Source organism: Lichenostomus cassidix, chromosome 25, assembly GCF_008360975.1.
Source record: "Lichenostomus cassidix isolate B80296 chromosome 25, HeHo_3.0, whole genome shotgun sequence".
Lineage (NCBI taxonomy): Eukaryota > Metazoa > Chordata > Aves > Passeriformes > Meliphagidae > Lichenostomus > Lichenostomus cassidix.
This window is the reverse complement of record NC_139505.1, coordinates 260,428-287,761: the sequence shown is the minus strand read 5'-3', so window position 1 is coordinate 287,761 and position 27,334 is coordinate 260,428. Positions and strand designations below refer to the sequence as shown.

Genomic DNA, 27,334 nt, shown 5'->3' with positions numbered 1-27,334 from the left:
GCACTGCAGAGGCAGCACCTGGCCTCACCTGAGTGCATGGAGCCTGCCGGGCAGCTGTACCGGTACTGGGATGCTCGGGATGCAGTGCTGGAACAGGAGGTATCCTGTGGCTGGGATGAAGCTGTAGCAGGGCAGGGCAGGGCAGGCATGGTCTCCTGGCATGGTATGTCAGGGCACACCATGACATGCACTGGCATGGCACAACATGCCATGGCAGGCAGCGCTGCCCACCCCGGGCTAAGGGGATCCCACATCCATCACCATCTTACCTGGGCTGGCTTGGGGGACTCTGCTACACTCTGGCTCAGGGGTCGCCTGGCTGCCATTTATAACCGTGCTTGGCTGCAGCCAGAGGGGGGATGTGGCCAGCAACAGCCCTGGCCCTGCACACGTGGCCTCGTTCCCATTAATTACCACTCATTGACGTCCCCCTGCCCCCTCCACAGACCCCTGCGCCCTTGCTGCCCAGCACTGACGGTCGATGTGGTCGATGGCCCTGCGCTGCCTGCACCTGCCCCTGGTCACACTCCCCGTCATTAGCAGGACTGTCAATACTGGGGGGCCAGCCCTGGCCCGCGGGTCCTGTGCCACCAAGGGGCTACACATGACCCTGCCCAAGGACGAGCCCCATTGACACAGGGGAGTTGTGCTCCACATCCCCTTTACAGGAGATACAGGAGTATCTCCTCCAAGGAGCAGCTAGAGGGGCTGCTTGTCACCCTGCCCCATCCATGTTGAGGATGTGGCTCCACTCATGCTGGGTGACAGAGGCAGGACCTCACCCCACACTGAGGTAGCTGTTGGGACCAGGGTGGTGGAGTCCAGCCACAAGGCCAGGCAGGATATCTTGAAGTGCTGGAGGCACAGCCTCCCCACACCACAGCACTGCTTTGCTGCAGTGGGATGCATCAACCTTAGGAATGGCTCTGGGGGCTCTGGGAGGTCTCAAGCTTTGGGGTCCCAAGCTCAGTGGGACAAGACATGGGGCAGACAGAGCCCTGAGTGGCATGGGAAGTACAGGGGCACAGCCTGGCCTTGGGGGTCAGGGGCTTCAGCTCCCTGAGGTGGCCACACGATGAGGTGGCAGTGGGGACAGCAGGACACACATGGCAGCAGCAGTGCCAGAGCCGGGGGCATGTGTATGGCAGTGGGTGATGTGATGCAGCCTGACAGCTGAGCTAATGAAGGGCCGTGGCGGGGGGGGCGCTGGCCCAGTGGCCCCCAGCCCTGTCAATAAGCGGAGCCAGGGCAGGCACTGATGGGCCCTGGGGCTGGGAGACACCAAGGACAGACAGGCATAGGCAGCAGGAATGGGAGGTGGGGGACAGGGCCCTCCCAGCTGGGGAGCAGACAGGGATCCTGGGGTGCCTGGATGGCAAGTGGGGACACAGAGCATTGCACCCAGCCCAGCCAGACTCCTCTCTCCGCTGCTGCAGGGCTGTGTTGCATGGCCAGGAGCACTGTGGCACCCAGCATGGCACAGCAGGACCTGTGCTGGGACAGGAACCCAGTGTGAAGCACCCAGTCTGGTGAGGCATGCTGGCCATGCTGCCATCTCCTGGCACAGCCATGGGCGAGATGAAGTGTGCAGGATTCAGCACACCGAGGGTTGCTGGCGACATGTCTGGATCCCAGCCACAGGAATTGTGCTGGGCTGCATCTTCCCCCCACTGCTGCCCTGGGCTGTCCCATGCCTCACATGCAGCAGATGCAGCCTGTCTTGCTCAACATGTTTTATTCCCAGCCAGGAGCTGGGTGATGCCAGGCCAGTGCCACACACTGGGCTGAGCACTCAGAGCCGCTCCACATAGGAGGCTTTCCCCAGCTGGCGCAGCTCCTGCTGGTGCTGTTGGTGCTCATCCAGGAGGAGCTGGCACAGGGCATCTTGGCGGATCTGCCAGGTAACAAGGGCTGTGCTGAACCCCTCGCATCCCCCTAGCTCACCAGTGCTGGGAGACATTGTTCCCCAGGATGCAGTGGAGAAGGACAAGGGGGACACCCACCCCTGGCAGCACAGGGCTGGAGGATGCCAGCTGTACCCAACCAATGCCCAGCCTCACCACTGCCTGCTCCCTGCCTGCAAGGTGCAGCTCCAATTCCACACACTTCTTCAGCCGCGACTCCATGATCCACTGCAGCACCCCACGGGATGACGCCCAGCACTGTGGGTGCTCTCTGGCCTTCTGCCCACAGCTATGGAGACACGGGGTGGGCAGGTCAGGGATGCAGCCATGTTCCCCCAAGCCTGCCTTGTGCTAGGGCTCCCCATCACCCACAGACCCGCACCATGGGGGATTTAGCCCCCAGGGCTCTTTGCCGGCTCTACCTCTCCAGGAGCCTTGTGCCAGCACTCCCATTCGCCCAGACCTGCAAACAAAGAGCATGTTTTCTTGGCCTGGGGTTTAACCTGCACTAGAACAAACTACAGCCCACTGTCCCTCCCTGTTCCCAGGAGCCCCAGGAGAGTTTCCACCTTCCCAACCTCTGCCCTGTCTGACCTCCTCCCGCCGCTGTGAGGAGCTCTGGCTGTTTCGCACTGCCATGGCTGCTGCCACAGGGACCCAAAACGGCCCTCTGCACCGGTCAGGGTGTTAATGGAATACCGTGGCAGTAACGGCATCCGGGTAACAGTAACAGCCTCCCAGTTACTGTAACAGTGGCATCCTGGTTACCGCAACCTCATCCCAGTTACTGTCACGGTATCTGTCACCACAGCTGTAATGGCAGCATCCTGGCTACCATTAAAGGAATCCTAGTTACTCTGTAGCAGCTTCAGGAGGGACCAAGGCTGGAATGGGGTTGGGATGGGCCCCTGCAGTCAGAGGCCAGTGGCACGCATCCTGCTCGGGCTAAACTGTCATTTTATTAAACAGTAGTTAAAAAGTGCCGAGGTCTGTGCTAGGTCTGTGCCCTCCACTCTGTGCTGCCCACACCACAGTGATGGGTGAGCTGCCGGTGCTGCCCTCAGTCCGACGGAACGCAGACTCAAGGTGGGGGCCACGAGCTTTCTGCTCCAGGGGCTCGGCAGACGCTGGCATGCGAGGCGCTGGTGAGAGTGGGAGCAAACACTCCCTTGGCAGGACAGACGGGACATTTAATACTGCTTTGTCCACTCGAGATGTCCCCAAATGCCCAGTTGCAGGAAAACGAGTAAAAACCTCAGCCCAAAGCGGTAGCTCAGCCATGGTGCTAAGAATGGGCAACCAAACTATTTCTACCCCGTCTGGGCGCACAGGCAGGCTGGGCACAAAGGGCTGAGAGCAGGAACAATGAGGTCATGGGAAAAAGTGTTCACCCTTCGGAAAAAAAGAGAGAAGTGGCTCCAGTGCCCAAGACCCACACAGACAGGACAGACAGACATCAGCCCCTGCCAGCCACTGCAGGGAAGGACAGGCGGAGGGGACCACTGGCTGGGATCCATGTGGTATGTATAAGCTCAAGCTCATCAGTTTATTCATGGGGTCCAAGACGGTGCAAGACTCAAAGCCTGGAGTGTCACAAGCCTGGGGCAGAGAAGGCCATGGGGCTGATCCCCACGGGCTCAGCAGGCAGGTACACAGCTCCGGAATAGGCTCCTGGTGAGGGCCAAGCTCCAGCAGTTGGAATGGAGTCCCTGCTGAGTGATGACCTCCCACATGGCATGAGGGGGAGATCTGAGAGCACAGCTGGCTCCTCTCAGTGCTGCCTGCACTGCTGCCCAGACTCGCCCAGCACATGCACTGCACCAGGCCCCAACACGCTCACAGGGTGCTCTCCAGTGTGTTGTAGTTATCCTTGAAACTCTTAAGCTCCAGGAAGTGTTTGGCACGTTTGCTCTTCTGGCTGGAAGGCAGGTAGGTGACCTGGATGGTGGCAGGGTTGGAGACTTCAGGGGGCAGAGTGAGGTCTTTCGCTGCTGACTGGTGCTGCCGCTGGCTGCTGCCCCCCCGGGCCTTGGTCCTGCAGGCAGAGAAGAGGCACCATCACTGCTGCTGCCAGCCCAGAGGAGCCACTCAGCCTGCATATCTGTCTGTCCAACACAAAGCAAATCTGCTGTCATGATGACGGTGTTCACTGAGCTCTTGAAATCTAAGGCCAGTGGTTCTGTGCAAGTCCCTGACTCAAAGTGGCTGGGGACAAGTAGGAATATCGGCTGTGACCAAGGAACAAACCAAAAACTGCAGTAAGAGGTTGACTTCAAGGAAGGAGTGAACCCAGAGGAACAGATGGGCACATCTCAGCCCCCATCTCAGATGATGGTTGTGCCCCAAAACCCATCTTTGTTCACAGCTCCCCACAGGCTACTAGGGCCCAGGAGCCCACCACTGCACCTGGGAAGCAGCACTTACATGTTTGCCAGCTCATTCAGAGCTTCCTGGTACTTCAGATATTCCATTTTCCCAAAGATCTGGATACAAACAGAGAAGACCATGGAACATTCAGCTGAACTTATAGTGTGACCTCCTGGCAGCAGGGCAGAGCAAAGGAATGCCCCGTAAGGCATGCCCCGTAAGTGCCCCACCAGCACTCACCCCGGTGCCATAGCGAGCACTCTCATACCCATCCAGCAATGTGTCAATCAAGGTTTTGCGGATGCCTTTGAAGGAGGCGCTGGAATTCCGCAGTTCCAGCAGGTAGGCACAGAAATTCTTCCCTATTAAAGACTTTGGGTACCGGCCCTCTACTTGAAATGGGATTTCTGGAAAAGGGTACAACACAACAGCTGATGTGCAGATAAAAATGCTGATGCTCATCCCCATGGTCAAGAACTGCTGGCTGGATAAACTTCCATCTATGCCCACTGCTTCCATCTGCCAACTGCCTCAGTACATGGACTGTGCCAACCCTCATGCCACCAGCTGGAGAACTGACTGTTACTCCCCAGTGAGTACCTGGAGTCTCCCCACAGGGCTGCTGGCACCCTCACTCAGGATCTCTCTGCACCCTTCTGCTCCCAAGCTGGCCCTGAGGCCCCATACCTGATGTCCTGATTGCATCCAGTGCCTTCATCCTGTACAGGTAGTTATAGCAGCCTAGTAAAGAGAAAGCACAAACTGAGATCTCTGCAAACCTTGGAGGGAAGTGGGGAAAGGGAAAACAGGAGCAGAGACATCATCTCATGTGACAGGACACCAACATAAGCAGACAAAGGTGTGACTTGGCCCCAAGGAAGCAAGTACGGGACAACGGTACCTCTGGGACGGTACCTGGTGTCTCCAGTTGCAGGAGTCTGCCATCATCCTCAGCCAGCAGCCGTGGCTCATACTTGATATCCTGCACCCTTGACAGGCGAATGTCAATCTCTTCCTTTAAATCCTGTACGGCATGAAAAACCCAGTATATTTATAGAGTGCTTGCTTTGTGGGATCAAAAGGATGAGAACAGGCCCTAGATAAACCACTTCCTCCCCATTGCCCATTGTCACTCCGAGGTGGCAGCTCTGATGCTGGAGCAGCTCCTGCCTGTCCCTTCAGGTATGGATGGGTCCGTGAGTGGAGGGAATAGTGGGCACCCACCTTGGGTGCATGCTGTCCCACAGGCACGTGGGGACCACGGCGGGACTTCATGGCAAAACGCATGATCTGGCGTTTCACGAAGATGAACAGCAGCACGAAGACCTGAGGAGCCACAGCGGGGTGGGAGTCAGGTATGCGCTAGGGGTCTCACAGCCATCCTGTGCCCAGCCCCCTGGCCCCCACTTCCAAGCCCCAGCCCCTCTGACCCCGGCGAACACAGGGGTCCCTGTTCAGCCCACCAGGACCCCCATGGACACCCAGGCCGGCCCCACACCCCCCCAATCTCTATAGAGGCTGCCATTCACGTCCTCTCCCTGCCCCATCCACCCCAGGAACCCACGGGCGCTCCAGCGCAACCCCGTAAGGGCCCCGAGCCCAACTCCGAAACGTTCCCCACATGTCTCACGGGAGCGTTATGGACTCCTCGGGCCCGGGCCCAGGGGAGCATCACCGGCGCGCCAGGATCGGCCTCGCGGGAGTTCTACGGACTCGCGTGGTCCGGCTCCGCGGACACCCCAGGCCACACAGACACGACGACCCGCCCCGCCCCGCCGACCCTCACCAGGCTGCCGTAAGCCATGACCAACACCACGTTGACCCCCGAGAGCCAGTTGCTACCGGCCCCCGCCATGCCCGGCCCGGCCCGGGGCCGCACAACATGGCGGCCGCGAAGCCGCCCTGCGCCCGCACCACGTGACCAGCGAACATCGATCACGTGATCCGCGAGGAGCCGCCGCAGCGCGTTCCGCGTGCGTCACGTGTTCGGCGCGGACAGCCCCGCCCCGCCCGGTCACGTGCTGGGGGCGGGGTCGGGGGAGTTGTCAGTGCGGGCGGACCCAGGTAAAGTTGCGGCGGCGGCGGCGGCGGCTTCGGTACCCCGCGGCCCTCTAATCCGCCCCCACCGGCGCCCGCCGCCGCCCCCTGCCCGCCCGGCCCCGCCGCTTCCCGCCCACCAGGCCCCGCTGCGTCCGGTGCCCCGGGGGCTGCTCTGAGCCCCATTGCCGCCACCGCTGGGCCCCGCGCGGCCTAGTGGGCCGGGCCGTAGCTGGGGGCTGTCGTAGCGCGCGGCCGCCGCAGGTGAGGCGGGCGGGCGGGCGGGCCGGGTGCGGGCGGGGGGGTGAAATGGCGGCCGCGGCCATGAGGGCGGAAGCAGCCCGAACTCGCCCGCCTCTCCGTTGCGGGCTCGGCCTGGCACCGCCGTGGGGGCTCCCGCCCGGCCGCGCTGGCGCCCTCCAATTCGCTCCGGGTTTGTCGCCCCATTGTGTGCCGTGTACTGGGCCGCGGGGTCGGGCGGCTCCGACCCTGCCGCGCTCTAGGGGCCCGCCCGTCCCCGTCGCTGCCGGCGGTAACAATGGCAGCCGTGCTCCCGCCCTGCCGGGCTCCTCGCGGGCCGCCGTGCCCGCTGCCGCCACTGCTCTTCGGTGGCGCCCCGGCGGCCGTGGCTGGGGTGGTTCTGCTGCCCACGTGAAATTCCCGGGCAATGGCGGTTCGGGGGTCCTGGAGGAGCCCCGGCCCGCAAATGCCGCCCTGTTCCACGTCCTTTCATCCCGGTCTGGGGGCTCTACTTGCGCCCTCCGGCCGTGGAGACTCCCCGGTAATGCGCTGCCCGTCGATTCCAAGTCGGGGGCTCTGATGGTGAATCCGGGAGCATCTCCCTAAAAGCTCGTGCTTTGCATGCACAGTGTGACTCGGTTTGCGGCCGCCATGTCTTTGCTCCGGGGAAAAACTTCTCACACCGATAACCCTCTTTTGGATCCTTTGCCCCATGTTGTAGGGAAAGTTTGCCCTCTCTGGTGCTTTCCTTTGGGGCTTTGGAGCTTTTTGTGCGTGTTAATTTATCTTTGTCGGAATGGGATGAAAATACAATTTTTCTGTATTAACACATCAGGGAAACTGAGACTGGGTTGTGCCAGGGCTCACCGAGCAGTAGCCAGCAGGTCTGGCACAGCCATGGGACCTACAGATCCTGGTTCTGAAACTGTAACTTACCTGACGTTTCTAATAAAATGAACAGTTTGTTACATTTTTGTATCCCCTCGTTTTCTGGAGACTCCACACTTCACTTGTGTAGTTGAGACTCTTCTCTTTAGGCCTGGTGGGCAGGCAGAGAAGGAAAGTGGGTAACAGTAAATGTCTCATTTGATGCAGCATCTTTGCCGAGAGGATGTTGTAACCTGTAGCTGTGAAAATTCTTGTTTTCCTTGAGCCCTGTGAGTGCAGCCTGGTCCTGTTGCCCCATATAATGCTGGTGCTCCAGTGTGGACTGGTCAGCACTCGCTTTGGCTGGAGTTGCCCTTCCACCTCTTGGTGCATGTGTGCAGGTTTTCTCTTTTAAAAGAAGAGGTGAAATGCTTTTGATGAGGGCAGTTTGACTTGGGAAACTCGTGTGCAGTTGTGGGGCCAGTGTAGACATTCTGTGGTTCAGTGCTGCCCATGAGCTGGTCTCAAGTTCTCCCATTGAGGACTAAGTTATCAGTAGCTGAATCCTGTTTCCTCAAGGCAGCTGTGAGGTCTGCATGGGACACCCTCTTACCTGATGGCCTCAGCAGAGTCAGGGCCTGGCTGAGGTTTTTATTGTAGATTTTTTTGGGGGGGTTTTTGCACATTAAGGGACAAATGGTCATGTTACTGATGGCAGCTATGCAGCTGCGCAGGGCAGAGCAAGGCAGCTGGTGAACAATGCCTGGGCACTGCACCACAAGGTTTGGATTTGGTCTGCTGGAACTGTGGCCCAGGGAAGTTGCAGGCTGGGCTCCTGCGAATGTACGGAATCGCTTCCCTCTGGGCCTGTGGTTCTGCTGCCAGGTTGGTTTAATACAACAAATTGCTTGTGTGTGAAACTTGGAACTAGAAGAAAGCAAAAATAAATATATACTATGGGAAAGAAGCCTGCATGGAGGGGATGGCTGGGGACAGGAGGCTTTGTCTGCTCTGCCTTGGCAGAAGCCCGGGCTTGGTGCCCTTCCCCACATCTCAGGGGCTCCTGGTGGCTGTGCAGGTAGCTTGGGTTGTTTCTTGATAACACGCCTTGGCACTGTATAGCTGTAAAACTGTGGTGTTAATTTGCCATGAGGCATGGCTGGCCATAAAGGGGGAATGTTGGAGGTTTTGTGGGAAGCTGCAGGAGCAATTGCACAGAAACTTGCCTACAGAGGAAGGCCAGGCAGGTGGGAGCAGGCATGGGGGATATGTGTACAGTGCAGAGGCAATGTTAGTGCCTTCCTGCTCTTGGGAAAGATTTCTCACCCAGTCAGGTGCTTGCAAACTTTTGACAGGTTTCCCAGCTTTTCCTGGGATATTTGCTAACACTGCTTCTGGGCTTCCCTACTTGGCACACCGTGTTTTGTACTGTGCTGCCATGCTCATGTACAGCAGTGTTTTGGATCAGATGCTGCAGGTCAGATTGTCTTGCTAAGATTTTCTCCCTGCCCCTACACTCTGTGGCTCTTTCTCATATCCCAGAATCGTGGCTGAGGCACAGCAGCATGTTCTGCTGCTTTGGGGGAAGGCTTTGCAGCCTTAGTAATGAAATAGAAAAATGTGAATTCTGCAATTATTGAAATTTCAGGGGCTCAGAAGTTGTGAGCCCTGACAAGTGCCAAGGGATGTCTCTCACCTCCCTTGTGCCTGAAAGGCACTAGGGAGGGTAAAACCTCAGTGCTAATCCCCTTCTAACAACCCCTGTCCTGAGGCCCAGTGTGAGGTTAGAAAACTCTTCTTGCCTTGGACACTCAAACTCTTCTTGGGATTTTTTGTCCCAAGCACTTACCTAACAATATTAGTAGCTGTTATTCTTTGTAGACATTTTGTTCACTTTTTGGGTATATTTTTAATCCAGAATACTAAGAAAAACTTAATGTTTCCAGTTTGGGTGAATAATTTAAATAAGCAAAAATTGGCAGTTCTGCAAGGGCAGGTTTTCTTTAAAACAAAAATTCCACAGACTTGTAGCACAGCTTATTGCTGGAGCATTTTTGCTTTGAAGGCAAGAAAGGAAAAGGGGACCTAGCTGATGTATATGAGGCTCTGGGATGCTCTGTCTTCCAAGTGAAGTTTCTTGGAAGCTTTTTCTCAAGTATTCCTGCTCCAGTTGATGGCCACAGCCTCAACTTGGGCGCATGGCAAATCTGTGCCCACTTACGCATGTGTTTCAACAAGAAGTTGGTAAGCTCTTCACTTCAAATCCAGGGAAGGGCTTCAAACTGAAGGAGAGTCAATCTAGATTACCTGAGAAAGTTTTTTTACAATGAGGGTGGTAAGGACCTGGCACAGGTTGCTCAGAGAAGCTGTGGCTGCCCCATCCCTGGAAGTGTTCAAGGCCAGCTTGGACAGGGCTTGGAGCAGCCTAGTGTAGTGTAAGGTGTCCCATCCCAAGGGGTTGGAACTGGATGAGCTTTAAGGTCCCTTCCAACCCAAACCAGTCTGTGAGGCTATGATTCTACTTCTGCTACTGGGACCTGCTTGCTCCCACCTGGAACACTCCGCCATGATATTGAGAGAGAAACCTCAAGAGGCACAAGTGGCCATTTTGTGCTGGGAGCACATGGTGATGGCAGCCTGGCCCACTGCCTGCTGTGGTTTTAGGGAAGTGGTGGGGCAGGTGGGGGTCTGCAGCAGCCGTTCTGGCTCTGTTGCCTGTGTGATTGTTCAAGTCTTGGTGCTGCCTTTTGTTTTTGGTTTCTAACGGTCCATTCTCTCTTCTCCCCTGACCCACCACAGAGTTCAACCTTGTAAATACTGTTACTTGTATATACTGTAAATGATGACATCGGTGGGCACTAACCGAGCCCGGGGGAACTGGGAGCAGACACAGACACAGAGCCAGACGCAGCACAAGCAGCGGCCACAGGTAAGGGCAGTGTCCATGGAAACCAGGTAGTTTGTAGGTGGAGACCTGGCACTCCTATCTTGTCCCGTGCTAACGGCTGGAGTTGCCTGATGAATTCCCCATGTGTCACAAGGTGCTGCTGCCACTCAGGTTAATTGGGCAGCCACTGATGCTGAGGTTTCCATGTCAGTATCTTCAAGTGGGAGCTCAGTGCTGCTGAGATTTGATTTTACTTCCATTTGTCCGTTCCTCACACCCTTTAATGAATGAATGCAAGTGGCTGAGAAGCCACCTGCAGTGGGTCTTGGTGGTCCGGTGGTGGTAAGGTCTGCCCCAAAACAGGTGTGCTTTGGGTGGCTGCTGCTCATCTGGTGCCATGAGGCCATTCAACAGTAAATCACTTTTTTCCAGACTCCTCTTCTTGCTCCTTTTTCATCTCACTTTCTCCCAGGAGTTTTCCTTCTCTGACTCTTTTTTGTGCCTTCTCTTTGCCATACTGACTCCTTTTGAAGTTTCCAGAGGACTCGGGGAAGAAGAGTGGCCTTTGGAGGATCGTTTGGAAATGTACCGCTCTTGACTATGCACTCAGTGTCTCTCTGATCTCTTTAGGCCACTGCGGAACAGATTCGACTTGCACAGATGATTTCGGACCACAACGATGCTGACTTTGAGGAGAAGGTGAAACAAGTGAGTGTGGAAAATGAAGGTGAACACTTGACAGGAAGGCAAAATCAATGCTGGGAGTACTGTGAATGCTGGGGGTGGGAGGGACACACCTGGTTGCTTCCTGAATTTCCTGGGACTGGCTTCATAAAGTTGTATCATAAAATGCTTCGGGTCAGAAGGGATGTTAAAGGATATCCAGTTCCACCCCTGCACTATGGTGATGTCTTCCAGTATCCCAAGTTGTTCCAAGCTCTGTCCAACTTGGGCTTGAACACCTCCATGGATGGGGCAGCCATAGCTTCCCTGGACATGTGCCAGGCTCTTACCACCTCACAGAGAAGAATTTCTTCTTAATAGCCTGTATAACCCTGCCCTCTGGCAGTGTGAAACCATTCCCTGCATCCTGTCACTCCAGACTCTTCCCTGTTCAAAATCCCTTTCCAGCTCTCTTGGAGCCCCTTTAGGCCCTAAAAGGGGCTGTAAGGTCTCCCTGGAGCTTTTACTTCTCCACTCAACATCCCCAACTCTCCCAGCATGTCTCCAGAGCAGAGGGGCTGCAGCTCTCAGAACATCTCCATGGCCTCCTTTGGACTCACTTCAGCAGCTTCCTGCTTCTGGAGGCATCTCTACGGGCATGTCTCACCAGAGCATATGGGCAGAATCCCACCCTTTGCATGCTGCCCATGCTGCTGGGGGTGAGCCCAGGACAGTGTTGGCTTTCTGGGCTGACAGTGCACATTGCTGGATCATGTTAACTCACACCCCCGAGTTCTTCTCCTCAGGGCTGCTCTCCATCCATTCTCCCCCAGCCTGTGTTTGCGTTTGGGGTTTCCTCCACGCAGTTGCAGCAACTTTTTTCTTGCTGAACTTTCAGTTTGTCTCTGCAGGTAACAGCGTTATCCTGAGAAAAGGAGATTGTAGGTTGGGTCATGGTGAAACAATGGTAACTCAAATTCACACCTTCAGTTACTTCTTGTTGAAGAACATAGTTAAGCTGAGAAGGCTGGGGAGATTCCCTAGCCCTTCAATTTTTTGGAAGGGTTTCTGGTTTGGAATTTAACTTGCTTGCTTCCTGAGAGACCCATAGAGATTTTGGTACCATCTTGGTTTGGAACATGCTGACTGTGGTGTTGTCTTCCCTACAGCTGATTGACATCACGGGCAAGAACCAGGATGAGTGTGTGATTGCTCTGCATGACTGCAACGGAGATGTCAACAGAGCCATCAACGTGCTGCTGGAGGGCAATCCAGACACGGTAGGATTAGGTCCTGTAAATCTGGTGAGGCCTAGTTCAGTGTAACTGCATATTTGGAGGCGAGGCTTCCAGTAATGTCAAGATAAGGAGAACCGCTATGACCGACTGGTTCCACAGGAGCAGGCACAGTGTGCCTGTGACCTGGTTGCTGAATACTGCTCTCTGTGGGCTTGCATGGGCTGTGAGAATGGCCTTAGGCTCAAAGGACTTGAGGAGAACATGCCATAGAAAAGAGGGAGGCGGGGACGTGGCCGAGGCCGAGGTACACACAGGATGTGAGGTCCAGTGGGATGGGAGGAGAGGAATGACATCAGTGTATCTATCTCCCATGAGGTTCTGAAGCCTCTTTAATGGGAGGAATTGCCAAACTGCCATAAGTAATTTCCTTAATATTACTTTTGAATCCAAGCAGTTAAACAATAGTACAGTGGCATCTGTATGTGCTTTCACACCATTGAGTGTGAAGGAACTTACCTTTCCCCACCAGGGCTGAGTGATGTGTGTTGAAAAGCAGGTATGGGTCAGCTGTGGTTCCTTTCTGTCAGAATAACACAGTTTTTGTGTTTCTGGCCCTAAACATTCACTTCTCAGTGATGCACTGACTGGCTTCTGTGCTGCTGCCCATGCCATGGTTTAGAGGGCCTTTTTGCTGTTGTTGTGGATTTGGGCTTGGCTGCTGTCCCTCATGTAGGTGCTTGTCTCAGGCAAGCTGAGGTCAGCCCCATGAATAAGAATGCTTATTTAGGAGAAACCTTCTGCCTGTGTACAGGGTGTCATTTTTTTTTTTTTTTGTGACAAAGACAGCAGAGACGCAAGTTCTGTTACACCCCAAGAAAAAGCCTGTGAATGTAAGGTCCTTCCAAACCGCTGCTGATCTCACACATCCTCCTGGCACCCTGGTTTGGTTGGAGCCAACTCAATTCTTCATAGAGTTAATGGTCTAAATATAATTTTAGAATATTATGCTTTAGCTCATTTTTTTGCCTGTGATAAGCCCTTGGGGTATGTGGGTACGCTGGACACCTCAGACTATATTCTGTGTATTGCAGCTGCTCCCCCAGTGTCTGATTCTCTGCTTGCTTTGGCTTCAGCCAAGTTCTGTACAGCGCATGTATGTGTTCTATCTTGTTTTTAGAAAGGCCTTTCCATTGACAACTGAATAAAGTAGCTTTTGGAAAATCCTTTTAGAAAAGGGGATGACAAGGATGTACATTGCTGAGGCACAGCTCTACCACAACTCTGTTCTCCTCCCCATCTGTAGTAATCAGTGACTTCTAGTCAGAGAACAAACCCCTACTATCATAGCAATTTAATTTCCTGGAGAAACACATTGCTTATGAGAGTAGCATCCAGGACAGTGTGCAGCACATGGTGCTGTGTAGCAGCAACCCCTTTAGTGGATAAGCAACACAAGGCCCTGCAGGGCAGGGTCATGGAGAGGCAGGCAGGGAGCTAGTAGAGGAAGTGCTGGGCTGCCACTGCTCCAGCCTTGCGGTCACAGCATCACTGTGCACAGCCAGCTCCTGCACTGCCATTGGTCAAGTGCCTTGGAGCTGCTTCTGGCCTGGATCCAGCTTGTGCAGCAATCCCAGAAAGAGTATTTTCTGATAAGAAACAGACCTGCTAATTGCTTGGGTGCTCTGGTGCTGAAGACAGCTTACTTGCTGAGCTAGTTACTGGTAGTGTAACTGTATTCCAAACAGTAAAGGAGTAGGCTTGATCTTAGCATTGGATTAGGTTTGCTTAAACGTTTACTTGAATAATATTTGTTTGGAATACTATAATTTTAAAGGGTTTTTTCTGAACCAGGTACTCATAGAGAAAGACTTTGGAAGCCTTGAGTTTGATGGCAGTTTATACTATATGTTGTTGGGTTTTTTGTCACTGTCCCTGCATTCTGCCATTCAAATCCAGCTGTTGACTTGTCTGCCAGTTGTATTTTCAGGTGATTGTCTATGACTTAAGACTAAGTTTAATTGTTCTGACAGTGTGCAACATCTGTTTAAGAGTATGAAACCACTGCAGACTGTCAGAAAATACATGGGTGTGGGCCCACAGCAGTGAGCTGGAGGCAGGCTTAACTTTTAGCAGTTGAACTTGCCTGTTGGACAAATTATGTGATGCTTTTCTCCATCTGAGCTGATACTTAGGGGAGGGGTTTTGTTAACCACGTTCCGTCTGCAAAAAGAAGTTACCCCCAAATGTTGACTGCAGATCACTATGAAACATTTACCTAGGTTATTCTGAGAGCTCCTGGTGACCTGTGTGAAATGGCAGGCGTTTTTTCCCTTAAGCAAGGTAAATTCATCCATGCTTTGAACACTAGAAGTATCATGCCCTCTCCATTGAAGAATTTTGGTAGATCTTTGCAGAAATAGAATAAGTCATCTCCTGTTACCTCAAACTGCATGCCAGTCAGTTGTAAGAAAGCTTGCCTCAAAAGAAGGAGGTGTGCCATGTGTAGGCTGATAAAGACTCCTTAAAAAAAAATTGGTCTGGAAATCATTTTTCCAGAGACTCCTGTTACATTCTCTGTAGCATGTTTAAATCTTTGTGTGTTTGCATCTTTCATTGATCAAACTATGATTCACTTCTCTACCCTCTGCAAACCTTCAGCATTCCTGGGAAATGGTTGGGAAGAAGAAAGGTGTCTCAGGACAGAAGGAGAGTGGACAGACAGAATCCAGTGAAGAAAACAGAGAAAACCGGGAGCGGGAGCGGGATTTCAGCAGACGACGTGGCGGGCTGCCGAGGCGAGGGCGAGGTGCCAGCCGTGGAAGAGAGTGTATGGACCTGCCCTTTAATAACCTCCAAAACTCTCACACTGAAGTACTCAGTGCTGTGTAGCAGCTGTCAGTAAAGCTTTTTGGGCAGGCACATCTACCTGTGTGTGTGGAGGAAAACCACTCGTGTGTGTGTGTCTAGATCTGTTTAATGGTCCCCTGTCTGAGATGATTCTTTGGGTGATGCCCTCACTATCATCAGCTTAAATCAAAAGTTCAGGGAGCATGTGGTGATGGGGTCCCCCACACAGCCACTGCATTTTGGGGTCTGAGGTCTGGTATAGCATCCCCCCTAAAGCAGGATGAGTCTTGAAATTGCCTTTGCATTGTTCTGTCTTTCAGTTCGGGGCCAGGAGAATGGACTAGATGGTGGTAAGAGTGGAGGATCTTCTGGAAGAGGCACAGAAAGAGGGAGGCGGGGACGTGGCCGAGGCCGAGGTACACACAGGATGTGAGGTCCAGTGGGATGGGAGGAGAGGAATGACATCAGTGTATCTATCTCCCATGAGGTTCTGAAGCCTCTTTAATGGGAGGAATTGCCAAACTGAAAATATGCACTTAATTCTTCTGTTTTCGTGCTTACTTTTAGTGCCTACACGTTGCTTTCCCATCTTCAAGATGCTAGAAACTGCACCTAGTTCTTGCATCCCACCTGTGGAATTAGAAAAAAATTGTGCTATATTACGGAGGTGGGAATTTAAAAAACCCAATGTTGACTATTTTGCAGGTGGGCCAATGGCTTGTTAGCAACAGCCTGCATCCTTGTCATTCTTGCACATGTATCTGAGCACCACCACTGGCTTGGGTTTTAAATACTTGGGGCAGAAATTAATTTTACCCCTACATCTGCTGCTTAGGAATTGTTTCTGTGGTCACGTACTGCAGAAATCAGAGCCTGGGGTCTAGTACTTATGGTTTGTGCCAGCCGGAAGCCTCATTTGAGCCTGGAATGATGCATTGCTAATCATGCTGCCAGCCAGCTGAGGTCATTCGAAAACATCTAAAGATGTTGCTGGAAATCCCATCAACCCAGGATGATCCTCTCCACTTTCATATTCTGAGCATCAGAAGTCTGTACATTGTTCAAGTGTTTCTTTCGCCGGTGACGTAGGGCCAAGCAACACTTAGCAGTGCGTGTGTATGTGTATTAACAGGTGGCTCTGGACGGCGAGGGGGAAGATTTTCTGCCCAGGGCATGGGGTAAGTTTCACTGACACAAACCACAGCAAAAATAAGTCTGTGCATGAATAGTACTGTTTGCATCAATCATTTGTGTTCCCATTTTCCTTTTTTTTGTTAGTAAGGCCCAAACTGCATCCTGGTAACTTGAATTTGGGATGGCTGGTGTAGCTGAAGCATCTCTGTGCTGAGAGAACTTCCTTGTGAGATGTGTCATGGTCTGAATAAGATCAGTTGCTTTCAAAATGCTTTGGCAGAGTGACTATTTCCATCTTTGCATTTCTTACAGAACTTTCAACCCAGCTGACTATGCCGAACCGACCAGCACAGATGAGAACTATGGGAATAGCAACAACAGCACGTGGAACAACACTGCGAGCTTTGAGCCAGACGATGGCACAAGTAAGTGTCTTCACATGCATGTGTACTGGTTTGTATTGAGACGGTGAGTGGATTTTGCATGCATCCAGTTGCACTGAGGACATTCTGGGCAAGTCTTAGGCTCAGCAATGGAGGAACGGGTTGTTGGTTCAGAGATGGATTTCAGTGACCCTGATACTTTGTGCCCTTTGCACATTGGAAAGGGGATCTGGATGATTGCTCTGGTGTGAGCTTGTAGGTGTTGTTGCCTGGGAGAGGCACAGGAACGCTCTCCTCTGTTTGTTTCCCAGTAGAAACCATGCTACTGTTTGGAAAAGTGTTTTTTAGAAACTGTAGTGTTTGGATAACACTTAGATAAGCAGGTCCAAGTTCTCCCTCTGTTTGGTGCATCCTCCAGAGGGTATTACTCAGAGTCAGATGTATTGCTCTCAATTTTGATACTCTGAACATTCTCTATTTCATGGTCATCTTGTTCAAACCTTGGTGGGATGGGACCCTGTTACAGAAACGAACTGAAAGCAATTCTTCCTTCCGTGTTTGAAGCAAACATATTCGCTGGGTGAATCTGAACACCCAGCTGCCCCCTGCACATTCTCCTGCATTGGAAAACTGGTGCTCTGGGATTTGTTTCGTATATGTGCAATATTGAGACACAGGTGAACTCAGACAGTGAGAATGGGACAGTCACAGTCTTTGACTGTAGCTAGCCTGTTTTGGGAGGGACTCAGTGGTGGTTTTGTTGTCTTTTTTATGGAGCAATCTTGCACCACTGTAAAGGCAAACTATTTTTCCACAATTACTGAGTATTTGAGTAAATACTATATCTTGGGTATAAGAAGCATCCACACCTGTGTTAACGGTGTTTTCGGCCACTTCTATACTTCTTGGTTTTGCTGAAAAATTGATAGGTTTGGAAAGAGAGAATTAAAGTTCCATCAACTGGGATGCATTTTACTCCGTACTGTTAGTGTCAGGGAGAGGGGTGGGGGTGGTTCAATTGTTTTTTAATGGGTTTTGTTTGGGTTTGGTTTGGTTTTTTCCTTCAGAAAACGGCTGTTGTGGAAGGGGGGTGATTTGTCAAACACCAGCAGACAGTGATCATCTTCTTGGCAGCTGAGAAAGAAGTTTTAAATACCGGAGGGAGTAGTGTGGGAATATGTTAGGGGCAGTGGGTGTGCTTGCCTCTGCAGAAAAAGGGATGGGAGTGGACAAGCTCTGTGTGCTGGAAGTTTAACTGTCTAGTGGGAACAGGCTTGTGTGTGGATGGTTTTCTTTTTCCTGTGTTGATGTTTTGTGGAATTGTGGAATGAAGTGGGTTAGAGTATGGTTAGGGGGAACTGAAGATTTTTCTGATGGAACACTCAAATTTGCTATAGTAGTACAACATAGCTGTAAAGTTTATTATGCAACACTACTGATCACCTGTGTTGCGTGTGGTTGCTTTGTTTCCAATTTAGTAGCCACAGGCATCTCTTTAATAATATCCACCGGTACAATGTGACTGGTGTACATGGGGGCAATGAAACTCACCTTCACTTCTTTACATCAAAATTTCACTGGTTGTCTTTCTTTTCTTTTTTTTTTTTTTTGTTTGTTTCAGGACTTGATTTCATTGGGGGTGAGGGGTCAAATTATCCCCGAAAATTTGACACTGCTCCTGGTACGATACATCCAGGTGCACTAACTGCCCCGGATACCTTTACTTTATAGCTTTTAAAAAAAAATCTGAAATATCTGTGGATATGTCATTCTTCTCTCTCTTAATTTGTTAATTTTAATTAATATTTGACATTTGTTCTGACTGTGCTTTTACTAATGCTGACACCTTGAATGTAAACTGGGAGAGGCTAACACCAATTCCGGTAGATCACGCAAATTTTAACTTCAGCCCTTGCTCCTTGATGCCCAGGGCAGCTCCATGTCCACAGCACTGGTGACAGAGTATCCCACCCAAGGGCAGGAAGTATGAGGCAGCTCAGTTGTATTCCCTTTGTCTCACATCCCGAAAGCTGTGACTTGCTGTTGTCCCTGTGCCATTTCTGCAGCGACCTCGCACTGGCCTCCCTGCTGTCCTTGCTTTGGGTCACAACACTGCTGCAAGGACATCTGGTCTGTCTCAACTCTCTCTGTGCTTTGCCTCTACTTATGGCTGCTGCTGGATGAGCAGTGTCCAGTGGCTGCTCTGGCATGCTCAGGCTGCCTGGTTGCTCTTCGCTTGCCTGCAGTTGAAGATGATGGTGGATTTTGAGAGTACATGGATGCTTGATGGCAAAGCTGCTCTGTGCCTGGCCACTTTATTTCCTGCTCTTATACCGTTATACCTTATGAGGCCAAGAGAAGCCTGTGAGATGATCCAGCTTGCCTTATCTCTACAGAATTCCATTGATGGCCAACATCCTGTTTGACTGTCTTCTCCATCTAGCCTGAGGTCTTGAAGTTGAGGCTAAGGGACCTCCCAGAAGAACTTGCCACTTACCTCTTGAAGGTCAGGGCAGGAGGAGAAGTGTTGAGACAGAGGAATCTCTCATGCAGTGGCCTCAAGGCAGCAGACATACGGGGAGTGCTTCTACTGTGTTGCAGCATGTCCTGGTTCTTACCTCAGGATTAATCTTTAACTTCCACAGGCAGCACCAGCCATCTGCTCCAGCACTGCCATTATGGTTTTGCTGCCCTTTGGCTTTGTTTGAATTTACATTCCGTTGAGGTGCAGAGTGGGGTCTTTTGGGTCTGTTGCCTTTCCAGTCTAGGGTGAGAAGCCTGGATCCAGTCCTTGAGAGGCAGCAGACTGCCTGTGGGGCTGTGGGAGGAGCAAGCTGGGTGGTTATCTCCCAGTTTAAAATGAAGAGTGAGTGCATCTGCAAAGGAATGTGAAAATCTTGGAGACGCAATGGGATTTTTTTCCTTCACCATATTCATATTTGCATGTGACGTTAGCTTAACTTTGTTTTTTCCCCTTTTCTTGGCTTGAGGAGCTTAAAGACCAGCAGGTCTTTGAAGGACTTTCTGAAAGCAGAGAGGAAGGCTTGCTGTTCAGAAGGCCACTTGTCTGAAATGGTGTTAGAAAGCTCAGGGTATTGCTTGTGTTGCAGCTCTCCCTTTCAGAAGAAATTGATGGAGAGTGATACAGTTGGTTTCTTTAGAAGAGTTTTCCATGTTGTGCTGGCTGGGAGCTTTCTGGAGTGTTCCTGGTGCATGCCCAGTTATACATTGCAGGTCTTTGATTTTCCATCTGCCCCTTTGTGTGTAGGGAGCTTGAGCCGTGCTGAGTCAGCATCCAGTATTCAAGGGGTAGACTTGCCGGGAAAGCCCTGTCAATGGCTGCTCTTCATCTGCAGGGTTTCCTTCTGCTTTTAGTGCTGCTTTGCTGTTCTTATTTTCCCCAAACAAACAAGACTTAAGAACCCCATGCTGTGTTTCTGCATGCACAAACTCTCCTTGGGGCAACTCTCCTGTCTTCCTGCTCTATGGGCCAGCTGCTGGTACATCCAGCTCCCACTTCACCTCTCGGGTAAGGCTTTGGCTAGAAGGATCTTTCTGATCCATGAAAATCTGGAAAGCAGCCTTCCTGGTACTGCTGTGAGGGCTCCAAAAATCTAAGGACTGGGGGAATTTAGGTTTCTAAACTGCGGATGTGTTTTGCATTGAATTTGTTGATGCTTCTGGCTGTGGAGGAAGGGGTAATGTGCTTTAAGACCCCTGGCGCTCTGGCAAGTGATGTTGTATTAATATCTGTATTTCAAACTTGAATATTTTAAAAAAACTCCTGGGAGACTTTTTGAATTGGCTCATCTTGTCAAGCAAAACAAAAAAGCAATGAAAACAGAATAATCCACAGATATTTAATGCGCTAAATCTCCCAGTTCTAGACAAGCAGTTGTTTAAATACACAGTTAAAGTGTATATGGGGAGATCTGTGTCCTGCAGAGAACTCAGAATGTTCGCCTTCCCCATGTGCTGTGTTTTATGCTGTAAAAGGGCTGATACCAGCTTGTTCTCTCACAGTGTCTTCAGGATTAACCCTGTTGGCACTGTCAGATTTTGTTGATCTGATTTGTGTGGACTGAAAACAAGCTGCGCAAAATGGGGCTCGCTTTATGCTCTGAGGTTTTTGGGGATGTGAAAGCTCCTGCTCTCCTCTCAAACCAAATTTTAGTTGTTAGAAGGAATCTGAAACTGCCCTGTAATATTCAAAGTATAGAGGTTAAACTGTGATGAAAGTGAGAGCTGGAACAAGTTTTGCCTGGCGGCATCTTCAACTCTTTTTTTCTGATAAATTTTGCTTGCTTAAATTGCACTGTGTTGGATTGGCAGCTGAGGTCTTCCGCTTTTCTCCCTGGTTCTTTCAGCTGCACACTTTGAGCATATCTCTGAAACTGGTTACAGAAAATGCAGGAATTGCTTAGTCCTTTAAATTTTCTTTTCTGAGTCACATTTGCCTGTGCACAAGAGGTTCTGGTGCACTGAGCTTTCAAGACTTTTTTGATGGGGTGGAGCGGGGGGAAGATGAATCATGGGAATGGCCCAGTTATCCTTAAGTTTTATAGAAACTTGAGGTTTACCTGGATGGTAAGATCCTGTGCCAGAGCTGTCAGGAAGCCCATGAGGGAGGTGCTCTGTCTTAGCTGCTGAGGTAACGCTGACTGCTTATGGGTGCACAAACCTGCAGCTACTGCAGTACAAGGGAGAGTTAAGAAAATGGCATAAGGAGGCTGGGGACAATGCTGGGGCGTCCTTGCTAAGCTCAGCTCCCCTGTTGGGTGTTGGGAGGGTGTGCATTGCCCTATCTGCCAGCCCAGTAGACCCTCTTTTTCACCCCAAGTCTGTGCCAAGCAAGGCAGGGGTGATCCCATCACAGTACCTTGATCATGAAGCATGGGTTGGAGTTGACTGCTTCTATTTGTCTGGTTGGCAAATAGGAGTCCTCCTGGCTCTCTGCAATGCTCCCCAGTGCTCCCCCAGGTGTTGGAGGTAGAGCTTTGATGCATGCATAACTTCTGTACCTGTTGTTGTCCTTATAGGTGCATGGAGGGCAGCGACAGAAGAATGGGGCACGGAGGACTGGAATGAAGATGTAGGTATTTTCCAAACCGACCTCCTCTGTGCATCTGCCAGCAGGCTGCTGTCCTGTCTGTACACACAGAGCTGCCAGGGGAGCTCAAAAGTCCATCCTCCCCAAACTGTGGACAGAACCCCAGCCGGACTCCCAGCTCCAGGAGCTATGATGAGCTATCATAAATGAGAAGTTGTCGCAGCTTCTAAAGGATATGTGTAATAGAGCTTGTCATAGGAGCCCAAGACAGGAAGGGATCTCCTAGGGCAGTGAGCCTGGTCCTCTCATTTCCAGTAACTGCATGATGGAATTCTTCCAAAAACTGGTCTGGCTCCACATAGGAGTCTTGCTCCCCTCCTCTAGTGCAGTGGCAGTTAGGGAAGGTTTGCCTTTGATCACACCAGCAGTAGTTTCATGGTTTCACACACATCATGTGCCTCTGCTGGTCATTGTGATCTGGACGGAAAAGAAGCTCTTGACTTTACCTTCTGACATGCTCTTCGGTGTGTCTCACCACCTTTTATGTTCTACCTGGTGTCTCCTTCAGGGGAGAATGGATACTGTTAGGGTCCTCCTTTTAATGCCTAGCTATCAGTTTCTTCTGAAATGGGCTTCAGTCCCTCTCTAAATCAAGGGATGACTTCTGTTCTTGCAGATGGGAGCAGGGTTGGGCCTTTTTAATATTATTGTTAGTTTTGCATGTTCGTTTTAACTCAGCCAACAGAATGGACAAGCATGGGAAGCATTTCCTTTCCAGGCACCGACTGAGGGAAGCACTACTGCTGTGCTTGGAGATATGAGCAGCTTTTCTTTGTTCAGTCAGGTCTCTGCTAGCAGGAAGCCTTTGAGAGTCTTTCTTACCTTCAGTGTGTGTGAGATGCTCCCAGGAGTTCTGGACTTACTTTTCAAACTCTGGCAGTTCAGTTTGTGGCAGCACCTCAGTCTGGAATAGAAGCTGTTCACATTTAGATATGTTCCAGGCTTAATCATGGGTGGTCACTAACCCTCTACCCATTTATGAGTGATGTTATTTTTCCTTCCCTAGTTGAAGTAGATCTGTTGTCAGATCATCCAGGTGAGCCCAGATCATTGGAAGCTTAACTATGAGTCCAAAGTTTGACTTGTCTACCAGTGCTTGCACCTACCTGTGCGAGGGCTTTTGCAGATTTGTGCAGCATGCTATTGACTCAGAGCAACAGCCCAAGGTCCCAGGAGTCTTAGAGGATTTGTGGACTATGGAAAATTTGTAGAAGGATTTGGGAGGTTTTTTTTTTCCACTGGCAGGTGATATGATCGCTTCCCTGAGAAGAAACAAGTGAAATAGAAGCTGATTCTGATAGGAGCCAAATGCTAGGGAAGTTTGTCTAAACACTTGAATTTTTTGAGGTTTTTCTGTGGCTGTTTGTCTCAAACATTCGTGTGCTTTGTTTCATAGGCACTGTTTCAAGATGCTGTTCTCACTTTTGGATTATTTTTTCCTTTTTTATTTTTCAGCTGTCAGAGACAAAGATCTTCACAGCCTCCAATGTGTCTTCAGTGCCTCTGCCTGCTGAGAATGTGACAATCACAGCTGGACAAAGGTGAGAGCCCATGGTGATGCTGTTTACCTGGGAAAAGTAGCATATTGGTCTTGGAGCAGTTTGCCATCTTCAACTGAACCTTACTAGCTAGCTAAAATGCAGCAGTTCTGAATGAGATGAGATGAGGTAGAATTAAATGGAAGTGTTGACTTAGGAGTTTCTGGGTCCTAATCCTGGATTAGAATTTTCCTAGGCTCTGTTGATGGTTCTTCAGGTTTGGGAGCATTTTGCTGTGTTAAATAAATGTAAAATGTGATTTAAAATCAAAGGCCGTGTAGGATCTTGCTTGGTTGGTCTCTCATTTTGAGGTTGCTATTGGCAGTTGTGAGTTAATGTTCTGCAGATTCCTTCAATTTGTAAAGTAAAAGCTGTGAGGCTGGAGAGGTAATACTGTTCTAATGGAAGTGGGAACTTCTGGTAACCTCAGTGGGTTATTGTCTTTGTCTACCCAGAATTGATCTTGCAGTCCTGCTAGGAAAGACACCCTCTTCGATGGAGAATGAATCAACAAACCTGGAGTCATCCCAGACTCCTTCCCTGGCCCAGCCGCTGGTGTTCAGCAATTCTAAGCAGAGTGCTCTGTCCCAGCCTGCCTCTGGAAACTCCTTCTCTCATCACAGCATGGTAAGGAAATGCTGGTCCCTGCCAGCGCATGATTGGCTGAGGTTGCTTATCCCCTGTTGTTCTGTGTCTGTTTGGGTAATGTAGGAAATACAGCCCTGACACTTGCTCGCTATTTGGGGCTGGTAGAACCAAATAATTTGCCAGTCTGCTTTAAAAGAAGTGGCCTGATGTTCATTGCTCAATTTGAAATAATTGGGATAAATTCCTCCCTTGCTGCCCTTGTGAGATTTGCAATACATGCTTTCATGCTCAAAGGAAAGGAAAAACTTGTGGTCCAGGGCTTGCAATTTCAACAGTTTGAGAAATGGAACTGGTGTGGGATGGAGTGCTGGCATCCATTGACAGGAGAAAGAAGGAGACATTGAGTCAGAGTCAGGGATGTGCATAGACCTGGGCAGATGCTGCTTTGTGTAACCTTAGCAAAAAGAAATAAAAATTGTTTACTTAATGGTGAGATAGTTGAGGAAAGATTTTCAAAACCACATTAACTGTAAAGCCAAGATCTCCTGGTGTTTCTCTTTTAGTGCAACTGAATGTATGAGAATAATTTAGTACATTTAAGATCCTGTCTGTTAACTTCCTTTGTAACCCGCTGTGACACTGTACTATGGCATGGTTTGGGCAAGAGGTGAACATATCTGTGCTCACACATGATGGAGGCCGGGAAAGAATTGTGAGCTCTTCCTGCCAGCAGAGAGTGTGTGTGTGTGTGTGTGTGTGTGTGTGTGTGTGTTTGGAGCTCAGGAGTGTTAACCTGAGGCACCCAGTGAGATGCAGCAGGGTACAGTGGGTTTGGGCTTACATTAAGAGATGTACCTGTCCTCTGAGATGTTGATATTATCTCCTTGCTGAAATTGCAGGTGAGCATGCTGGGGAAAGGGTTTGGAGATGTTGGGGAGGCCAAAGGCAGCAGTACTACAGGGTCACAGTTCCTGGAGCAGTTCAAGACAGCCCAGGCGCTGGCTCAGCTGGCAGCTCAGCACACCCAGCCTGCTGGGAGCACGACTGCTGCTTCCTGGGACATGGGATCCACCACGCAGACTTCGTCTCTGGTGCAATATGGTAAGGAAAAGCAGCGCGGCTCCCCAGAGGGGAGGGAACATCTTTCCCCAGAACTGCAGAGCAGTGGTGGGAGGGATTCAGCAGAGAGTCTGTTCACAAGTTCACAACCAATTCAGCTGAGCTGGCAAAATTAAAAGAGCCGTGGGTGAAACTAAAATGTAGTAGTGTGTTTGACTCTCTCCCTATTCCTTTTATACTTGGAACAGTTGAATCTGTCATTCCAGATAGCTCCAGGGCCAGGGATCTGGCCTCTCAGAGTGTACAGAACTACTTCCCAGTGTAAAGCTGTGCCAGAAAAAGGCCTGAAAGGGCACCTCTGGAGAATAGCTCCCAAATACCAACTCTTGTCAGTCTCCTCTCCCTGCTGAACTCATATCTTTTAAGAGAACGAGATTTGCTGTTAAATGCGAAGAAGTAACTCTATCTCTGGGCTGGCATGAAGGAATAAACAGGGATTGAGAGGCTCTTTTCAGATAAGAAGCTGAGCTTTGCTGTGGTTGAGCGCTAGCGCCATTTCCTTCAGCTTGCGCTTGTTTTTGGGAAATGGCTCTGTTAGAAATGTAAGCTAAACAAAAATTGAGCCCTGTCCTAGTGACAGGCAGTGTTGCCAGCTTCTGATCTTCTCAGACAAGAAACCTCAGAGGAGAGTCACAGAGAATATGAGTTGGTTTTGAATAAACTTCAGAAAGGCTTAGTTGGAGGAGGAAGGTAGTGCAAAGACCTGAGGTTAGGCAGCCCCAAGCAGTGATATTGCTTGGAGATACCTAGTCCCTGCAGGGGGAAGGAGCAGGCAGTGGAATGCAGGAATGTTAATGAGAGGGTAAGGAAGAGGCCTACAGGACTCTGACACGCAGTGTCTCCACACAAGGGACTCTGAAGTACAGCTTTTCTTGGAGAATGGAGGACTTCTGCCATGCAAGCTGACTTTGTCCTGTGGAGATGGTGAAAGAAACTGAGGGAAGAAGGGCTTGAAAAGGTGTTTTGATGGTGGTGAGAGTGCAAGGCTAGGAACAGAGATGCTTAAGTTCTCTGCTCTCTGATTTTAACAGGCTTCAGGACAAAACATAGAGGAAATGGATTTATTTTTCTTAATAATAGAACTTGATTTATTTTTAAGGAAACAAACCATGTTAACTCACCTCCGTCTCATCCTGTAGATCTCAAGAACCCAACAGACTCTTCCCTGCATAGTCCCTTCACCAAGCGTCAGGGCTTCACATCAACTTCAACCATGATAGAAGTGTTCATGCAGGAGAAACAGCCTGTGGTGACTGCCTCCACAACCACGCCGGCACCCCCATCCTCGCCCCTGCCCAGCAAAACCAATCCTGTTCCCCAGATGTCCCCAGGGTCCTCGGACAACCAGTCCTCAAGTCCCCAGCCAGCACAGCAGAAGCTCAAGCAGCAAAAGAAAAAAGCATCGTTAACATCAAAGGTGCAGACCAGTGGTGGGGAAGGAGGCACTGGATTGTGTTAGAGCTGCAGAAACATCCGTTTGGACTGCTGAGGGAAGGTCTGGGCTTGGCCTCCCTGCTGTTAGCACTGGGTGTTTGTGGGGGTGATGGAATTGTGTGCCTGCCTGGGTTGAACAGTGTAATTCAGAGGCTGCAAGGCTGTAACTGCCATTGTGTGCTGGGATATGTGGGTACTAAAGTCATTCTCTGGGCTAATCACAGGGAACGATTGACCCGTTGTGTTGTACCTTCCTTGCAGATTCCTGCACTTGCGGTGGAAATGCCTGGGTCATCAGATATCTCAGGGCTCAACCTGCAGTTTGGGGCATTACAGTTTGGTTCAGAGCCTGTTCTTGCCGAGTACGAATCGACGCCCACAACCAGCGCTGCTGTTAGCCAGCCTCAGAGCAGCCTGTATACCAGCTCGGCCAGGTGAGGACTGGGAACCATTAATCCAAGCAGGCAGCTTTGGAAGGTCACTGGTCGTGTGGACTTGAGTTGTCCTGCATACTAGTAGACCCTTTCTGACTCTGCTGTGGTCACAAAGGGGGGACAGTGTATGCAACAGCAAAGCACAAGTTGCCAGCAGACTCATCAAGCAGCTCTGTCGCTCTTTGGCCTGCGGTACTTGCACAGAAAGCAGTTTTCCAGCTGTCCTTAAACTGTGTTGCTGGGAACACAGGAGGGAAATCCCCAGCACAACTGCTCCATGTCTCTGGTGAACAGATTCTGAGTGCTTTGTCCTTTTTGCCTGGCAAACTGGGACACAGTGCTACATGTGTCTATAGTGACGATGCTTTGTCAAAGCAAAGCATTTGTCTTCTGTTGGGCTGACCTTTAGTAACTGGCCAGTCCCTTGAGTGCTGGGACCTGAGTGGTGGCAGCTCATGAAGAGTTACCTAAGGCACAGCAGTGTGAGGCAAGGCTGCAGCTGGATGTCCATGGTTGGGCTAGCCCTGCTCTCCAGGCATGTTTC

At 50.7% G+C, this 27,334-nt stretch overlaps 3 protein-coding genes across 12 annotated transcripts in view; 1 reads left to right on the top strand and 2 right to left on the bottom strand.

Annotated features, from left to right (window-relative positions):
• Nucleotides 1–1,718: 1,718 nt before the first annotated feature.
• On the bottom strand, nt 1,719–2,698 carry CFAP141 (cilia and flagella associated protein 141). Of its 2 annotated transcripts, none has more exons than XM_085082110.1 (4): nt 2,499–2,698; nt 2,287–2,367; nt 2,061–2,193; nt 1,719–1,894 (listed from the first exon to the last, which is right to left on the bottom strand). In XM_085082110.1, the coding sequence occupies exons 1-4, from the start codon at nt 2,618–2,620 to the stop codon at nt 1,793–1,795; spliced, it is 438 nt and encodes a 145-aa protein (XP_084938236.1). In that variant the 5' UTR covers nt 2,621–2,698; the 3' UTR covers nt 1,719–1,792. The 2 variants fall into 2 exon arrangements, with proteins under 2 accessions (XP_084938236.1, XP_084938238.1); XM_085082112.1 differs by having other exon boundaries at nt 2,327–2,367.
• A 146-nt stretch (nt 2,699–2,844) lies between these two features.
• LTAP1 (lipid transport auxiliary protein 1) lies at nt 2,845–6,217 on the bottom strand. Its single transcript, XM_085082109.1, has 7 exons — nt 6,058–6,217; nt 5,496–5,597; nt 5,187–5,295; nt 4,959–5,012; nt 4,512–4,678; nt 4,329–4,387; nt 2,845–3,939 (listed from the first exon to the last, which is right to left on the bottom strand). The coding sequence occupies exons 1-7, from the start codon at nt 6,124–6,126 to the stop codon at nt 3,741–3,743; spliced, it is 759 nt and encodes a 252-aa protein (XP_084938235.1). The 5' UTR covers nt 6,127–6,217; the 3' UTR covers nt 2,845–3,740.
• A 41-nt stretch (nt 6,218–6,258) lies between these two features.
• The window catches only part of UBAP2L (ubiquitin associated protein 2 like), a 30,471-nt gene continuing 9,395 nt past the window's right edge, over nt 6,259–27,334 (top strand). For 3 of the 9 annotated variants that reach the window (XM_085082094.1, XM_085082093.1, XM_085082090.1), the window contains exons 1-15: nt 6,259–6,335; nt 10,215–10,344; nt 10,933–11,010; nt 12,135–12,245; nt 14,862–15,030; nt 15,371–15,466; nt 16,183–16,228; nt 16,497–16,609; nt 18,189–18,263; nt 21,607–21,659; nt 23,133–23,218; nt 23,671–23,842; nt 24,703–24,904; nt 26,062–26,339; nt 26,618–26,790. In XM_085082094.1, coding sequence (XP_084938220.1) covers nt 10,255–10,344; nt 10,933–11,010; nt 12,135–12,245; nt 14,862–15,030; nt 15,371–15,466; nt 16,183–16,228; nt 16,497–16,609; nt 18,189–18,263; nt 21,607–21,659; nt 23,133–23,218; nt 23,671–23,842; nt 24,703–24,904; nt 26,062–26,339; nt 26,618–26,790 — 1,742 coding nt within the window. In that variant the 5' untranslated portion in view covers nt 6,259–6,335; nt 10,215–10,254. Of the gene's footprint in view, nt 6,336–6,361; nt 6,573–10,214; nt 10,345–10,932; nt 11,011–12,134; nt 12,246–14,861; nt 15,031–15,370; nt 15,467–16,182; nt 16,229–16,496; nt 16,610–18,188; nt 18,264–21,606; nt 21,660–23,132; nt 23,219–23,670; nt 23,843–24,702; nt 24,905–26,061; nt 26,340–26,617; nt 26,791–27,334 lie in introns of those variants that run through there. The other 6 variants (XM_085082095.1, XM_085082092.1, XM_085082098.1 and 3 more) reach the window with 4 other exon arrangements.

Excerpts from the sequence above, each read along its gene's own strand:
- CFAP141 (XM_085082110.1), bottom strand. The coding sequence starts at position 2,620 with ATGCCGTTACTGCCACGGTATTCCATTAACACCCTGACCGGTGCAGAG. Across the intron at positions 2,368-2,498 it reads CCTCACAGCGGCGGGAGGAG|GTCTGGGCGAATGGGAGTGC; the intron begins GTCAGACAGGGC and ends CTTTGTTTGCAG. Across the intron at positions 1,895-2,060 it reads CAGGCAGGGAGCAGGCAGTG|ATCCGCCAAGATGCCCTGTG; the intron begins GTGAGGCTGGGC and ends GTTACCTGGCAG.
- LTAP1 (XM_085082109.1), bottom strand. The coding sequence starts at position 6,126 with ATGGCGGGGGCCGGTAGCAACTGGCTCTCGGGGGTCAACGTGGTGTTG. Across the intron at positions 5,013-5,186 it reads CCTGCAACTGGAGACACCAG|GCTGCTATAACTACCTGTAC; the intron begins GTACCGTCCCAG and ends TCTCTTTACTAG. Across the intron at positions 4,679-4,958 it reads GGATGCAATCAGGACATCAG|AAATCCCATTTCAAGTAGAG; the intron begins GTATGGGGCCTC and ends ACCCTTTTCCAG.